General features: G+C 34.6%; 1 protein-coding gene across 1 annotated transcript; it reads right to left on the bottom strand.

Annotated features, from left to right (window-relative positions):
- Nucleotides 1–1,628: 1,628 nt before the first annotated feature.
- On the bottom strand, nucleotides 1,629–18,462 carry LOC127862329 (ERI1 exoribonuclease 3-like). Its single transcript, XM_052401413.1, has 7 exons — nucleotides 18,139–18,462; nucleotides 16,000–16,116; nucleotides 12,929–12,988; nucleotides 8,185–8,276; nucleotides 4,456–4,528; nucleotides 3,084–3,180; nucleotides 1,629–2,668 (listed from the first exon to the last, which is right to left on the bottom strand). The coding sequence occupies exons 1-7, from the start codon at nucleotides 18,406–18,408 to the stop codon at nucleotides 2,586–2,588; spliced, it is 792 nt and encodes a 263-aa protein (XP_052257373.1). The 5' UTR covers nucleotides 18,409–18,462; the 3' UTR covers nucleotides 1,629–2,585.
- Between the last annotated feature and the right edge of the window lie 4 nt (nucleotides 18,463–18,466).

Below are 18,466 nucleotides of genomic sequence, written 5' to 3'. Positions count from 1 at the left end.
TCAAGGGAAAACTACTTGAAATAGAGAGCGGACACCATGCTGAATGTTTAAAACGCACTTAGTGACCCCGTGACCTAGTTTTTGGCCCAGCATGGCCCATGTTCAAACTTGGTGTAGACATTATCTAGATACAACTTCTAACCAAGTTTGGGGAAGATGGGATGAAAACTACTTGAATTAGAGAGCGGAAATCATGCTGAATGTTTGAAACGCACTAAGTGACCCCATGACCTAGCTTTTGGCCCGGCATAACCATGTTCGAACTTGGCCTAGACATTATCTAGATACAACTTCTGACCAAGTTTGGTGAAGATCGGATGAGAACTACTTGAATTAGAGAGAGGACATGAAAAGTGTGACAGACAGACTGACCAACCGACCGACGGACAGTGCGAAAACTATAAGCTGCCCGTTGGGAGCATAAAAGAGAGCAATTAAGGATTCTCAAACATTCCAAGTTGTCCATTGTCAATCGTTGTTGCCCCTGTTTTTCATAACCATTTAATTAAAAAGTTGACTTACGAACCTTAATATTGATAAAAGAAGACTTCCTTTGTATACATGCATATTTATATTGCAGTCACAATAGTAAATGAAGTGTGACAAGTTCAATTAAGAAAATGTAAGCACACAAGTAGTGTTATCTCCCCACAGAAAAATCTCCAGTCATGAGTAATTTAAAAAATAATTAAAAAAAACGACAGAAAGAAATTGCATACTTTGAGCACGGAGAATTTGTGTGTGGTGTATCGAAAAAAATAAAAAATATTCTTGTTGCACTGCACATGTTATGTGCCTGCTTTACTTACAGGGGGGCGCACATGTGCACACATGAATATGCAATAACCATGCTGCAGTTGAACTTTTTAGATGTTGCATAAATATATTAAATATATTATTACATACAACTATAATAAACTGCTTACTAGTATGAATCACATCATTTGTAACGAACGCAATCGAGTCTGAAATAGTTAATATTGCTCAGTTCATATCTCTCAGCCATAATTACATAACTTCCGTATAGAATAGTTCAATTGTGAAAATGTACATTTATGCTTAAATAAGTGAAAATGATGGATAATTCAAAGTCAACACATATCGTTACAATAAATTTGTTCACTTGGTAACACAGATCAGGAAGGAATTATTAAGCTAAACGTTGGAATTAAAACACGTTTTCGGCAATGAATACAACAGTAAATGTTGACACAAAAATAAATGGACTTGTTTGCACTTTTAATATATTATTTTTAATGTATTTTTTTTACAGCACTATACATTTGAAATACTGTAAAATAATTGTTACAAGCAAAACACAGGTGATTAAAAAAGTTTAACAGGCTCTTAAATAAAACCCATGACTTCTTGATATAAAACCATATGCTTTACCTCTACACCAGAGAGACATTTATCTTTTGTGTTGAGTTAACAAACTGGTATCTGGTTTTGATTTTGACCAAAGAATCCTAGCTCTACCATGGCCTGGAATTTCTTCCTTTATTGAGAAAACAAATTTGCCAAAGTTCCCTGATTTTAACAGACATGCTGTGTAAGTTTGGATGTACATACAAAGCCAAATATGGGTTGAGTTTGTATGAAAACTAGAAACAACAACAAGGTAGATCTATATATAATTTGAATATATTTTGCATAGGCACAGTAGACAAAGTAAAAGAAAAGCATAATCATTTTTTGTTGTGCTTGTAGGGTTAACAACAGGTTAACATTTATTTCTATGATTAAGATGTTGGGTTGCATTTAATATATATAACATAGAACATGCCTTGTAAATATATGTCAAAACATTAAAATTTGAAGAATTATATTTAATTATCTTTAAAAGATATATACAATTTGTAGAATTATCTTCAAAAGAAATACAAAAATGAATCAATGTTAAACCAGTGTAAGGCCGTTTCTGAGGACCAAATTACCCCTGAGTAACATTTTAAGCATTTTCCACATCAAGATATGGGAACTATACGACAAGTTTGCATTGAGATTTGACATTCAAGACCATAACAAGAGATGTGTTTGTCAGAAACACAATGCCCCCTATTGCACCAATTTGAAATAAAATTTCAATATATCATTTGGCAGGATTAGAAATTACCTCCCTGTTAAAGCTTATTTCTTCCCTTGGATTGTATTTTTTTACTTTTGACTTCAAAGAATGACCTTGACCTTTCACCACTCAAAATGTGCAACTCCATGAGATACAAATGCATGCCAAATATCAAGTTGCTATCTTCAATCTTGCAAAAGTTATGGCTAATGTTAAAGTTTTCGGACGGACTGACTGATGGACGGACAGACAGACAGTTCAAATGATATATGCCACCCTACTGTGGGCATAAAAACTGAACAAGAGGTTAGAAAATGTATGGATTTGTATTGTGCCCACAAAATTGTGTCATTTGTCTGAAGCAAATGCATTTGGCACTGGAGGAAGTTTTTAATCAATGTAAAAACAGAAAATTCTTTCCGAAGTTCACTAATTAAAATGTCATTTACTCTTTTTTCAATATGAAACATTAATTTTTTAATATATAATCATAGTTTGAATCTGCCAAAAGTATTTCTCATCTATTGGAGCATGAGGCTTTGGCAACGTATCCCCTGTGTAACAGCTCTACCAGAATATTGCCAATGTTTTTGCAGTCATCTGGAAATACAAATGATGTTTTGCAGAATATATGTGCATGATTATCAATCACACAGGGGTTTGTAACCAACAATATGAAACACATAAAAACATGCTTTAAGAGCACATGTAATAGATGGATTTGTTATGTTGCAATTCATTTAATAAGTATAATATGATTTGAGAAAGTCATTTTTTACTAATGTTGTGTATTATGATGTATATACCTTGTTTACTTCTATATCTGTAAATTGCTATTCACTCAAATTAAGATATCATTTTTCCTTAATGATAAGAACCAATCAAAACGGATCTATAAATCTGAGGTTAAAACTGAAACCACTGCCTCAGCTTAACACTTCAAAATCAAAAACAAACTTTTGAGGCTATTATAATGAACCTCATAGCATTTGTATTTGTAACTATATTCACTCACCAATGCCACTGTGGTGCCTGCCCTGGTGTGGGATCTGCAATGACGACAGCATACCCATCATTTCTCGAGGGTAGCTGCCCGTAACTTCAGCAAACCCCTGTGTGAAAAGAAACAATATCATAGTATCAGCAAAGAAGAAGTAACCTTCGAGTTTATACTAGATATATTTGATATCTTTAAGAGGTAACCTACTCCAATAGGGAAACAACTATTTAACTAGAACAAGATTAACCATATGGTGTTTCATTATTTTATAATGGGCCATAATTAAGTAACATCCCTCATTCCAGGACAATACTTTGAATTAAACATTTTTATTTACGTTATTACATGTACTGTACATGGTTAATAAGATTTTTTTTAATTCGCTGTTATATATTGACAGTTTGAAGTTCTGATCTGCATGATTTTAACCACCAGTGTACTAGCCTGTGTGGGTTTATAGCTACACATACAAACTACAAAATGTTGGCCATTAAATGAGCTGCGTTGTGCAAAAATTGGTCTTAGTAGCCAGCGTAGCTCCAGACATGCCTGAGCATTTGCGCATATGCATCAAGCGTACATCCAAAGAAGCCTGCGCATTACAACAGTCTGCTCAGAATCTACACTATCTATTTTAAAGTAACACAAGGTTTTTTGGTCTCATTTGATACTGCGTACTAGTGCGTAGGCTGGTCTATATGACAAAAGAAACAATTTGTAGACTCCATTTTTGTATGATGACTCTCCCATATCAAACATTCAATAATCATTTTTATTGTGACATTTTTGTATGATGACTCTCCCATAACAAACATTCAATAATCATTTTGATCGTGACATACCATGTAAAATATTTATTGCAATTTTTTACATGAATTTTATGTTTTTACAGTCCTCTGCTATGGATTGGAAATTCTGCGTTTGTCTTCTGAAGGATCAACAAGCATTATTCAGAAGTTGCAGCAAACAGGATGTTAAGTATTAAACCTTTAGCTTGATTCAATGAATTACATTTTCTCAGACACCTGAATACAGTGAAGTAAGGCCATCTCAGTAATCTACAGAAGTATGTAGAATTGTAGACGTATTTTTCACATAATATGATAAAATTGTGTTATGATATTTGGATTTATTTTTTTTATAAAAATACTTAAAAAAAAAAGATTTTAATCAAATTATTTTATTTGCCACAAGTTCAAAGTATATAAACAAAGTGATACTTCAGCTGTACCACCAGGACAGTAAGCAAGCAATTATCTTATTAAAACATGCCAGCCATTATAAATGGAAAGAGACCCATTGCCTAAAAGAATAATGCCGCACATAAACAGGTTTCCATGACATCAAAAGAAGTGACACGATCAGTGAGGTTATCATTATTGATTACCTTCTTTATATTCAGCCACTGGCCGAAGTACTTTGGGACCGGAATCTTAAAATAACTGCACTGAGAAGGAAGCCTGAAAAAATATACCATGATATATATCAAGTAAGAATACAAGAATCAAAATATACCATGATATAGATACAGTAAGAATACAAGAATCAAAATATACCATGATATATATCAAGTAAGAATACAAGAATCAAAATATACCATGATATAGATACAGTAAGAATACAAGAATCAAAATATACCATGATATAGATAAAGTAAGAATACAATAATCAAAATATACCATGATATATATCAAGAAAGAATACAAGAATCAAAATATACCATGATATAGATACAGTAAGAATACAAGAATCAAAATATACCATGATATAGATACAGTAAGAATACAAGAATCAAAATATACCATGATATAGATACAGTAAGAATACCAGAATCAAAATATACCATGATATAGATACAGTAAGAATACAAGAATCAAAATATACCATGATATAGATAATGTAAGAATACTAGAATCAGTAATTAAGCTTGAAAAAAAATACATGCAAATGATGAAAAATATTATATGGCACTTTTTAAATTAATTAAAATTAAAATTAAATTAATTTAAAATTTAGGCCTAATTACAGTAATGTGTACATAACACTAGATTCTGGTAATTATTTTCAAACCAAACTGTTTGTATACGAGTAGTAGGTAAGTTAATTTAGCTATAAAATGACTAAGTTCTATTTAAATCTGCAAAATATCATATGAGACACATAAACTTTGATTTTGAGCAAAAGCCATTTTTCTATTTTTATCAACAGTGACACAGATTGTTGACCTTTACCCAATATGATCCTTATGCAAAAAAAATGTAGTTGTACAGTGTATATATGCTTAAGAATTTCATTAGAAAAGCTCATTATTGTTCTTGAGATATTAAGCACAAACAATTATTCAGTAACAGTGACCTTGACCATGTTTACAACCATCCTTGGACCTTTCAATAGACATACTGTGTGTATGTTCAAAGTCCATTATAAATGTTCAAGCTTTTCAGTACAAACAATTCTTTAACTCTTTCAGTGCTGGAACCGAATTTTGAAGGCCTTTGCAAACAGTTTGGATCCAGATGAGACGCCACATGGCGTCTCATTAGGATCCAAACTGTTTGCTATTCTGATAGTATTCTTTGAAAAAAATCAAAGAAAATGCTTATTTTAGAAATTCAGCAGATGACATTTTACAACAATTGAATAATTTGGAGAGTTCTGTTGTTGTCGTTATATTTTATGACACTATTAGGATTGCTAATTTAAAAGACATCACTCATTGTATGAGCAAGGATGACCGAGTGGTCCAAGCGATAGACTTTTACTCCAGGGGTCAGTGGTAATGGCCCAGTTGAGGGTAACTTTTTTTTCTTTTTTTAATTTTATTCTTGTTTTTACTGGAGCTTTTTAGATCCAATGTTTACGTTTATCAATATAAAGCATTTAATGATAAACTTCAATATCTTCTAAAATCTGTAACAAGGGCTGTTTGTAAAACATGCATGCCCCCCATTTGGGCTGTCAGTTGTAGTAGAAGCCATTGTGTGAATACGTTTTTGTCACTGTGACCTTGACCTTGGACCTAGTGACCTAAAAATCAATAGGGATCATCTGGCAGTCATGATCAATGTACCTATGAAGTTTCATGATCCAAGGCCTAAGCATTCTTGAGTTATCATCCGGAAACCATTTTACTATTTCAAGTCACGTTGACCTTGACCTTTGACCTAGTGACCTGAAAATCAATAGGGGTCATCTGCCAATCATGATCAATGTACCTATGAAGTTTCATGATCCTAGGCCTAAGCATTCTTGAGTTATCATCCGGAAACCATTTTACAATTTCGAGTCACTGTAACCTTGACCCATGACCTAGTGACCTGAAAATCAATAGGGGTCATCTGTCAGTCATGATAAATGTACCTATGAAGTTTCATGATCCTAGGCCTAAGCGTTCTTGAGTTATCATCCGGACACCATCTGGTGGACGGACCGACCAACCGACAGACCGAAGGGGGGCATAAAAAAGGTCCCTTTAAGATACAACAGATTTCATTTTTAAATCGGTTGAGCATGCAGATCAAGCTTTAAAGTGTATTTTGTTTAAAAAATAAATGAACAAGACTATTGCCAAGCAATATAAGTCCCCTACCGGCTCCACCCTTGTCAGAAATTCTACCATTTTCAGATATTTTTTTAATTTGTTGCCATAGCAACCAGAATTTTTGATGTAGGAACAAAATAAAATGACATGCATAATATCCATATTGCCATCTATCCATGTTTCGAGTTTCATGAAAAAATATAAAGAACTTTAAAAGTTATCGCAGGATCCAGAAAACCACCAGTTTCAGCTGTATTTCTAGTCTATTTGTTGCCATAGCAACCAAAAATTTTTACGTAGGAATGAAATGAAATGACGTGCATAATTTCCATATTGCCATCTATCCATGTTTCAAGTTTCATGAAAAAATATTAAGAACTTTAAAAGTTATCGCAAGATCCAGAAAAGTGTGACAGACTGACTGACTGACTGACGGACACTCAGAGAGCGAAAACCATAAGTCGCCTCCGGTGAAACCAGTAGGGAACTAATTAATTGGGTGTGAAGCCAAGTTTGGGAAGAATGTGTTTCTTTGAATTAGTTCAACTTGTTTATGGGGCTCAATATAGCCATTGAACATTCTAACACAGTGGCTCAAGTTTTATTCAATTTTGTGTGTATGTTGCATACATCTGTTTAAAATATAAAACATTTGTATAGTGCCTCATTATTTGCATATTGCCTATCAAACCAAGCAAGATCTGAATATTTGGTCTAAATATACACATGTATGTTGTTTCATAAAAATGGTTAAATTTATTCTTGAATAATTGAAAGAAACAATTTTTTGTATTTACCTGACATAACCTTGACCCTTACCCTCCCCACCACATTAGGGGAGCTAGGTCCTGTCCTGTACACAATACAGAAACCAAAGGGGGGGTCTTTGTACAAGGATTTTAATATTAATATTGATAGACAATATTTGGTGAGCTGTAATATATCAACACAGGTTGTATTTTCTTAGTCAGATATGGCCCTTAATTATGAAAAATTTTAAACAAGAGTTTTTAAAATGGGATATGGGGTCACTGAGAAACTAGTTACTGAAATACTTTCATTTGCCTATTGTGTATGCATGGACATTTCTATGTATAAAAAGGCCCTTAATTTTGACAAAATTGTAAACTAGAGATATCAAACTTGGGTAATTTCAATATGGCTTGTTATATGTTTTAAGTTTGAAATCACTAAATGCACTCCAGAGAAACTAGCTACTTAAAGACTTTTATCTGCCTATTTTTTATGTGTCCAATTTTGTATGAGTGCAAATTTCTACGTATAAAAAGGCCGCTCATACTGAGAAATTTCAAACTAGAGTTATCAACTTGGCTCATGGTATTGTTTCAATATGTGGAATAAATATAGAGGTCCTCAAGTTCACATGCTGGTTGATATGTTTGAAAAATTTAGTTTTCTAGGAGCAATACTTTTAAAGTGCCAAACAAAAATCCTACATAAGTATGGATGATCATACCAGTAAAATCCTTCAATTCCTTGAAAGTAAGTGCATAAAAAGCAAATGAAAAGCATGATATGTATTCACCCATACACATATCTGCGCTGTCTACATACATGGTTTTGAGATCCCAGTCACCGCAGGTCACAAAAAGAGATTTTGTGTCAGCCCCCAGCAGCTTGTTGTCCAACATCCACTTGTCAAAGCTCTGAGAGATATCAAAGCAGGAAATTGTACAACTGATCAGACAAACTGCTTAGACATGGATGCTCAAATTATATGGTATGTAAGAACTAAGAAGAGATATTTTTAAAACATCATATTTGTTATATGTGCAACTATAAAGCAATGCTTCAAAATGTTTTAAAATTGCAGGTGCTTGTGAACTTGATCTTTAACCTATTGACCTGAAATCAATAGGATTTTATTTTTACCATTTCATCACATTACCAATTTTTATGATCGTAGATCAATGCCTTCCCTACATATTGTTTGGAAATAAAACCAACCATCAGAAGTTAAACTAAAACATGTTTTTGTATATTGTAAATGCATGTTTTAAGTTTTTTCAAGTGCAGTGTGAATTTCAAATACGGTAGACACCCCAGGTGACTTGTAAGTTGGACTAAGAGGATACTGCGAGATACAGAAGACTCTCTGTTCCAGAAATTACTTTTTGTGCCTGGTGAAAGTACCCAGTACACTTCACCTCTGTGCAAAGTCTCATGGTTGAGTAGGGGATGGTTGAGCAAGGCATGGTTAACCCATTTATGTCTAGCGTCTAGAAAAAAGTTCTTGGCAAACAGCGTAGACCCAGATGAGGCGGCGTCTCATCAGGGTCTGCACTGTTTGCTTAAAGGAATTTCTGTAAGAACTATTCTAAATATAGAAATAAATATACAAGACATCCCTAATTTTGGAAATAAATTGATCCAATTTAGAAGCATGGGAGAGGCCACTAGGCATAAATGGGTTAAACTGCCATGAGCCATTTCATTACTCAATTTAGTTTGGTTCTGACTGGCTCAAATTCATAGATTACTTCTAGCAGTGTTCCTGTTTACTCCATATGGCATTGCAAATGACACAATGAAAATATTCCAGACGAAACTTGATTTTGATTCAAATAACAAATCTTTCTGTCAAATAATACTATATACATATGTCAGTGTTTTTTGATCATATTACTAATAAATCTTAATTTATTTTGTTTAATACACATTATGAATACCAAAAAGAATAAAAAGGGAATGTATTTTATTTTCATGATGACTATTGACAATTAATTGATGACAGGAGGTATACATATTAATCAAGAATTTGTTGATATTACTGAAACATTTAAATTTGTAATTGGATCCAAATATCGGACTCAACCAAATCTGTTTGGTACGCAACAATATTGTAGGCAGTGAGTGATAGTGACTCGGTGGATTTTTAGAGAAACACGAAAAGTGCTACTAGTAACACTTATATGTTATCTGCTAACATTGCTTGTCATCCTTTACAATGTTCTCTAACTGCATGTTGTCTGTCCTTATCATTCAATCCCAATACATATAGGATCTGGCACGAGTTGTCATATCATACCATATTTTATTAAACCAGTTCAGGAATTTAGTTAGTAAGCGAGCCTTTGGCGAGCTTATTTACGAATATTCTGGATAAGTTTAATAAAATATGGTATGATATGACGTGTGTCAGATCTTTTTTATCACATGCTTTTAAATGAGCAAATTAAATAAATATTTATGCAAACATAATTATAAATCCCGAATGTTGTTTACATTTCGTGACATCATTTGATGTTGCAACGTCATTTCAGCAAAATAACAAAATGTGATTGGTAACTTTAACGAAAATAAGCCAATAAAAATGCTTAAAAAGTATATTGCACAGGTGTAAGATAAAAATATTCGTAATGGTTATATAACATGGGAAACAGGGCATGGCATGTGATAAAATGCTAGGTGCATACACAAACTGTACATCAGCACTGACCACCTTAAACAACCATAGCAATACTGATACAGTGTAACTTGTTACTTTTTTATTCAGACACGAACTTTTTCCAAATCTTTGGTGATAGAATTGCACTATTAAACGTTAAACCAAAAGATTATTATTGTTATGTTCACTGCAGTAAATTTAGCACAAATTTTGACGCAAATATAATGACAAACTTGAAGAATAATTTGCAAACACTTTTAATCAGAACAACTTATTCAAAACGGTAGTTTGCTAACAAGAGGGCCTGAAAGGCCCAAAGTCGCTCACCTGAGATAACAAGATATTATTGGGACTAGGGATGGCAAACATAAGCAAATCCGTAACCGGTTAACCTGTTTCGATATTCGAGCGTTTAACCGGTTAACCGACTGTCGTTGTACCACGTAAATGAAGAAAAAAACATCCAAAAAACGTATACGTTTATAAACAATTACATGTATATGCAACTATACTCTGTCTTGTTTATTGTCTTGTAACCTATTTACTTTTAACCATTTTATGAATTAAATACTGTTTCTTTACAAATTTTGTTGGTCCTTGAAATTGGGAATTCAAATTTTAAATTTAATATTATACATTTTGAAACTAATACTTAGTCATTTCCGAAAGTCATTTCCGACATTTTTTTTCATGCTTGTCGGTGAACTGTGATATTTCTTTGTTGTAATATTTCCTTCATATCATTTACACCTAATTATTGTTCTACACCTTGATCAATAAAAGCTAGTGCAGAATTTGAATTATGTTGTGTTTTATTAACACTCATTATCCTATAAGAATTACGTGCATTAACAGTTTGCTGATTAATAACAATTGTCAATTAGCGTAAATTTATTTTGCAATTGGCATAGTGGTTTCCAAACCTCTGTTGCTAAGGCCTGTTTATACTCAATGTCTTTATTAGGGCGTTTAAGTTTGCAATAGTTGTTAAAACAACAGTGATCGGGTGTAATCACAGTGTCCAGCTTTATTGATTTTATCAAGCAATGGTAGTCAACACAATGGCACAATAGAATGTAAAATGCTAAACAAACACACTGTAGAGTAGTTGCTAATGGCTCGTGTGCCTTATCATTAATCCGCTGCACCCCGATGGTTTACAACTCTAAGCGCTTTTGATCCACATTGGGGCATCACAGGGTGGTAATTGCCGATTATTTGCGATAAGATAAGCGGATTAGACAATTCAGTGAAATGAAGTAAAACAAAACTTACGATTTGAGCATTTATTGCGATCAACCAAAAATTGTGTTTTCTGCAGTAACCAAATATTAATTTTGTAACCAGTTAACCTCCTTAAGAAACAAATAACCGGTTAACCGAATAACTGTTGCCATCCCTAATTGGTACAAATCTTCTGAGCAAGTTTCATGAAGATCAGAGAATAAATGTGGCCTCTAGAGTGTTAACAAGGTTTTACTATAGCCATATAAGGAAAAATGCCCAGCCCCCTGGCGGCCATGTTTTTCAATCAACCGGCATCATTTTTCGAACTTGCCCAAGATATTATTGGGATGAATCTTCTGACCAAGTTTCATAAGATTGGACAATAAATGTGGCCTCTAGAGTGTTAACAAGATTTTACTAAAGCCATATAGAGCCATATAAGGAAAAATGCCCCGCCCCTTGGCAGCCATGTTTTTCAAGCAAAGATTACCATTTTTGTTCTCATCCAAGATATCATTGGAAAAAATCTTCTGAGCACGTTTCATGAAGATCGGAAAATAAATGTGGCCTCTAGAGTGTTAACAAGGTTTTACTATAGCCATATAATGAAAAATTCCCAGCCCCCTGGTGGCCATGTTTTTCAACCAACCGGCATCATTTTCAAACTCGTCCAAGATATTATTAGGATAAATCTACTGACCAAGTTTCATGAAGATCAGACAGTAAATGTGGCCTCTAGAATGTTAACAAGATTTTACTATAGAAATATATAGCCATATAAGGAAAAATGCCCCACCCCTTGGCAGCCATGTTTTTCAAGCAAACGAAACCATTTTCGATCTCATCCAAGATATCAATGAGACCAATCTTCTGACAAAATTTCATGAAGATTGGACCAAAACTGTGACTTCTAGAGTGTTCAAATGTTTTCACTGTATACATATAGAGAAAACTGCCCCGCCCCCTGGTGGCCATGTTTTTTCACCGATCTAAACCATTTTCGAACTCGTCTGAGATATCAATGAAACCAATGTTTTGACCAAGTTTCATGATGATTGGGCAAAAATTGTGACTTCTAGAGTGTTCACAAGGTTTCTCTATAGCCATATAAGGAATACTATCCCGCCTCCTGGCGGCCATGTTTTTCAATGGACCGGAACCATTTTTAAACTCAACCAACATATCATTTAGACAAACATTTTGACAAAGTTACATGAAGATTAGGCATAAAATGTGACTTCTTCAGTGTTCACAAGGTTTTTCTTTTTTTTGACCTAGTGACCTAGTTTTTGACCCAGCATGACCCAGTTTCAAACTCAGTCGAGGTATCTATGGGACAAATGTTCTCACCAAGTTTCATGAAGATCGGACAATAAATGTGGCCTCTAGAGTGTTCACAAGGCAAAATGTTGACGCCGCACGACGGACAAAAGGCGATCACAAAAGCTCACCATGAGCATGTTGTGCTCAGGTGAGCTAAAAATGCATCAAATCATTTTGTTTCCATGGAAAGACATCTATTCAAAGCTTGCATGAACTTTAAATCATTTTCTTGCGTCAATATTGTTCTTGTCCACGGACTAGTTGACCACAGAAATCACTTTCTCAAACAGTAAAATGACTTGTGTCAGACAAGTCGGGCATAGTCACTTCCACATCCATGGTTTAAATATAATATAGTACCTGTAATGTCTCTTCTAAATGTGGCTTCCCATCAACCATATCTTGGATGATACCTGTCAGCTTAAAGATAACAAACATCTATTGGAAAGGATAGGAAGGAACCAAGGCATTGTACTTGACTTTGCTTCTTAATAGACATCTGCATAAACAAAAACATGAACAAGTGAAAGTCATGTAAAAGTAACAAGTATCTTATATGTTAGACAAAATAAATCAATAAGTATTTCTTAAGAACATTTAGAGACAGGCAAATAGCTGCAACATGATTTGGGTGGTGGCTTCAAAAGACATGGGGCCATGATGTTGATAAATAATCCATTATTGATTTATTTGAGGATTGACTTAATTCATTAAACAGGGTTCCCAGCTTTTTGTACGAACAAAATTCCCTGATTTTCCCCTGATGGAAAATAAAAATTCCAGGATCATAGTTTCGACCTATTTCTTGTTTTAGACACCCTCGATAAATAGCAGTTGCAGACAATAACATGTATTATACTTATGTAATTTTAAAGCATTGGCTTCCCATCTCCCCTCACAGCCATCCTTTCCTCGCCTTTTCATTTATTTTCATTTAATGTTTGTTTTGCAACAATAATTGGAACATATTGTTAAGTAATTCAAAATAGCCATGCAGAGGAATCGATTTGCTGTTTTAATTGTATGGACTTTTTGACCAATTCAGGAAAGTCTGACCAAACAAAATTCCCTGATTTTTCTCTGATTTCAGGAACTTTTTCCAAATTCCCTGACTTTTCCCTCACTGGAAAAAGTGAAAGTCTTTTTCCAGGTTTTCCCTGATTTCCAGGTTGGCTGGGAACCCTTTTAAACCAGAAAAAAGGCCTTGGCAAACAGCATAGACCCAGATGAGACGCCGCATGATGCTGCCTCTCATCAGGATCTGCGCTGTTTGCTTAAAGGAATTTCTGTAAGAAATATTCTAAATATAGAAATAAATTGATCCCATGTTGAAGGATGGGAGAGTCCACTAGGCATAAATGAGTTAATTGAACATGCTGCAATTACGTGTACCGCAGTTACATGTATGCTTCCAATCCCAGTCTTTAACAAGAGCACCGCCTTGCGGGTGCAGACCGCTCATCTATTTTCTTTTTAAAGGTGAAGGGACTCTCATTTTCCATTACAAAGGTGGGAGGGGTGGAGTGAAGAGGGGTGTATAGTGTGGGGGTGTGGACATTTATTACATTATCTTCCAAAAATGCGAAAAAAATGAAAAAATGCAAAAAAAAAATTCGGGGGGGAGGGGGGGTGATTCTTGGGTGCGATGGTTGGACGGTATTTCAAACATAAAATAATATAAATAAATATTTGTGTTTTTTAACTGTTTCAAAAAAAAAAAAATTGGGGGGGGGGGGGGTATAGTGTGAGGTGTGGTGGTAATTTGTGAGATGATCTTAAAAAAATATATATATAAAATATTTAGGGGGGGCATTCGGGAGGGGGGGGGGTAGGGGGGTTGGGGGGGATTCTTGGGTGCGATGGTTGGACGGTAGTTAAAACATAAAATAATAAAAATAAATATTTGTGTTTTTTAACCGTTTAAAAAAAAATTGGGGGGTGGGGGGGTATAGTGTGAGGGTGTGGTGGTAATTTGTGAGTAATCTTAAAAAAAAAAAATAATTAGGGGAGGGGGATTCGGGGGGGGTATAGTGTGAGGGTGTGGTGGTCATTTGTGAGATGGTCTGGGGGGGATTCGGCGGGGGGGGGGGGGGGGGGGGAGGGCACGGGGGATGGTTTGGTTGGAGTCTATTGTGGTATGTCAGGTAAGAGTAGTTTTGTCAAAGTATCAATCAAATCTAATCATAACTAAAGAAGTTATGGCAATTTTAGCAAAATTTAATAATTTGACCTTGAGAGTCAAGGTCATTCAAAGGTCAAGGTAAGAATTCAACTTGCCAGGTACAGTAACCTCATGATAGCATGAAAGTATTTGAAGTTTGTAAGCAATAGCCTTGATACTTAAGAAGTAAAGTGGATCAAAACACAAAATTTAACCATAAATTCAAAGTTACTAAGTCAAAAAAGGGCCATAATTCCGTAAAAATGACAACCAGAGTTATGCATATTGTCCTTTTACTGTACCCTTATGATAGTTTGCGAGTGTTCCAAGTATGAAAGCAATATCTATGATACTTTGGGGTAAAGTGGACCAAAACACAAAACTTAACCAAATTTTCAATTTTCTGAGTATAAATGGCCCATAATTCTGTCAGAATGCCAGTCAGAGTTACATAACTTTGCCTGCACAGTCCCCTTATGATAGTTAATAAGTCTTGCAAGTATGAAAGCAATAGCTTTGATACTGTAGGAATAAAGTGGACCTAAACACAAAACTTAACCAAATTTTCAATTTTCTAAGTATAAAAAGGGCACATAATTCTGTCAAAATGCCAGTCAGAGTTACATTACTTTGCCTGCACAGTCCCCTTATGATAGTTAGTAAGTGTTGCAAGTATGAAAGCAATAGCTTTGATACTTAAGGAATAAAATGGACCTAAACACAAAACTTAACCAAAATTTTCAATTTTCTAAGTATAAAAAGGGCACATAATTCTGTCAAAATGCATGCCAGAGTTATCTAACTTTGCCTGCCCAGTCCCCTTATGATAGTAAGTAAGTGTACCAAGTTTGAATGCAATAGCATTAATACTTTTTGAGAAAAGTGGACCTAAACGCAAAACTTAACCGGACGCCGACGCCAAGGTGATGACAATAGCTCATAATTTTTTTTCAAAAAATAGATGAGCTAAAAATTACATTTTATCTTAAACAGCCTAGCAGAAATCTGACTTCAACATTTCTGCCATTTCCTGGTAATTTAACAGTTTAACTCTTTCACTGCTTGAACCGAATTTTGAAGGCCTTAGCAAACAGTTTGGATCCAGATGAGATGCCACAGAACGTGGCGTCTCATCAGGATCCAACCTGTTTGCTATTCTGATAGTATTCTTTGAAAAAAATCGAAGAAAATGGTAATTTTAGAAATTCAGCAGACGACATTTTAGCAGAGGACAAATTTCCCAGCATGCAAAGGGTGAAAGCTTTCATACCTGTGTGCAGAATGGTGTGAGCTCTTTGTACACCTTGGGTTCTACATACTGATGAAAAGTTGACTCAACCTGTAGTGTCTTTGCGTTGATTTTTATCACTGGGAACTCAATTATCTCCTGGATAAAGATCAGCCATTACTCAGAGAGCAGATTGAACAATTTAATGTTATATATAATGTCTTAAAAACAGAGTAACTGTTTAAACTTCATAATTCAAAACAAGAGGTTCAAAATCCATGAGTTTCTCACCTGAAATCTCAAAGAACAGAACTGTTCTGAGCAGGTACAGGTAGTGTACACAAGTTTTCATGAAAGATAAGGAAAACTCCCGATACACCAGGCAGCCATATTTTTTCACAAGCAACATTTTTTAAACTCGGCCCAGATATCAAAAATACACAAATTGTTTATGTTCTAAACAAGTTTCACAGTGGGTAAAATTTTTGCTTTCTCGAGTATTCAACTTTCTCTCCTCATAGCAACCATGTTTTTCAAAACACCAAAACTGTATCTGACTTGGAGGAGAAATTTTTAGAAAAAAAATGTTATCAGCAAGTGTCATGAAGATTCCCAAAGAATTGTGACTTCTAGATTGTTCACAAGCTTTCTATGACCTACTAACCTAGTTTTTGACTTAAGGTGACCCAGATTTTAACTAATTAGAGGTATCATTTCAAAAATGTTTTCACCAAATTTCATGAAGAATGGGCAATGCATGTGGCCAAAAGCATGTTTAGACTATATTTTGTTAATTTGACCAAGTGACCTAGTTTTTGAATGTACATAACAAAGTTTCAAATTTGGCCCAGATATCATTGGAGCACACATTTAAGTTTCATAAAGATTGGGCAAAAAAAGTGGCATGCAAAGAGTTTGTTTTCTTTGACCTGGTGACATAGCTTTGGACCTAACCTAGAGTTTCAAACTCGGCTGACATATCATAAGGACAAACTTTAATGTTCTGACCAAGTTTCAAAATTGGACATACATAAGGTTCAAAAGTGTTCAGAAGCTTTTTATTTAATTGGACCTTGTGCCCTAATTTTTATATAGCAGGACCGAATATCTAACTCTGAAACATTTATATTGGGACAAAATATTCTTACCATGTTTCACATAAATTGGGCAATAAATGTGGCCTCTTGAGTATAACAAGCTTTTCCATTAATTTAACATAGTGCCCTAGTTTGTCATCCCACATAACCCAGTTTTGAAATCCGTCAAGATATCATTAGGACAAATGTTCTGACCAAGATTCATGCAAACTTGGCAATACATGTAAATGCAGCCTGAAGAGCGTTCATTTGGCAAATATCGATGATGGACAATGCAAGACAAAAGATGATCACATCAGCTTGCCATGAACTTCGATGAACAGAAAGATAAATTGACAGAACATCTTAAACTGAATTATGTAATTCTAAATTAAGGGATACAGGTATGAGTTGCTGTTGTGCAATAAAATCAAATTCCCCTTTGCAATTTAGTGGGAGATCCTGAGTGAAGACTCTTCTAACAGTCTTCCTGAAGGGCTAAATCTTTCATAACACTAGTAAATTAATAGAACTTCCTATATTGCCTGATATCTAGAAAGAAGCTAGCAAAGACTGAGACAACACTGCAACCAACATATCACAACTGAAATCTGTGCAACAACCAGATTCCCACTGGCACTTTGATTAAGGCGACTACACAACCGCAAGCAGCACCATCAAGATGATAAACAAAGTTGGCTGAACAAAACTGCAGCAATGTCAATCCAACACCAAGGTATTGATGGTTCTACAAGATCACATAGAATCTCAAAGAAATCTAAGCATCAAAAGGGTTCTACTTCCTGATACTGGGTATGTATAATACACTAACACCATTAACAATTTATTTTTTGTTTAATGGGAATCATTTGTGAAACCAGCTACTACAAACCCAGGCCAAAGCAAAGCAGACGGTCGCGAGACCTTCAAGGAAGAAGTTGTCATGAGGTGTTATATTCAAACGGGAACATTAGAATGCAGTAGAGTGATATTGTTCAGTAGCGAGTCTATTGTGGTTTAAATAACTTATTCAATATGAATGAGGTTTTTATCCCCCAAATTTTAAACTACCAGGACAATTATTTTATTATCATTATCTTCTTACCTGTGGATAAATTTTCTCATTTTCCTTACAAGTTGCTTCAAAATCTAGAATAAGAAAGTAGTCAAAATATTGTTCTTTAATTTGTGATTTTCTTTCCACTGTTAGTGATTGTGTAGCCATTTTCTTTCTAGCGGCAAGTAATGACGAATATGTCTGGAAAGTTCTAACGCACACGCATTGTCCGTTAAAATGAGTAGCAAGAAATGTTTTCACGTGCTGTCTTCTTGCACGACAATGGACTTTGAAGATATCTAATAATAACCCTGACATAACGTGCTTTTCTTTTCAATGTTTACTTTCGAGCAATGCTTCTTCCGGAAAGTCACGT

The sequence above is a fragment of the Dreissena polymorpha genome, chromosome 16 (genome assembly GCF_020536995.1).
Source record: "Dreissena polymorpha isolate Duluth1 chromosome 16, UMN_Dpol_1.0, whole genome shotgun sequence".
In the NCBI taxonomy this organism is placed as follows: Eukaryota; Metazoa; Mollusca; class Bivalvia; order Myida; family Dreissenidae; genus Dreissena; species Dreissena polymorpha.
The sequence above is the reverse complement of the archived record's forward strand: the minus strand, read 5'-3'. Positions and strand labels throughout refer to the sequence as shown.

Excerpts from the sequence above, each read along its gene's own strand:
- LOC127862329 (XM_052401413.1), bottom strand. The coding sequence starts at position 18,408 with ATGTCAGGGTTATTATTAGATATCTTCAAAGTCCATTGTCGTGCAAGA. Across the intron at positions 8,277-12,928 it reads ATTTAGAAGAGACATTACAG|AGCTTTGACAAGTGGATGTT; the intron begins GTACTATATTAT and ends GATATCTCTCAG. Across the intron at positions 3,181-4,455 it reads AGTGGCTGAATATAAAGAAG|GGGTTTGCTGAAGTTACGGG; the intron begins GTAATCAATAAT and ends CTTTTCACACAG.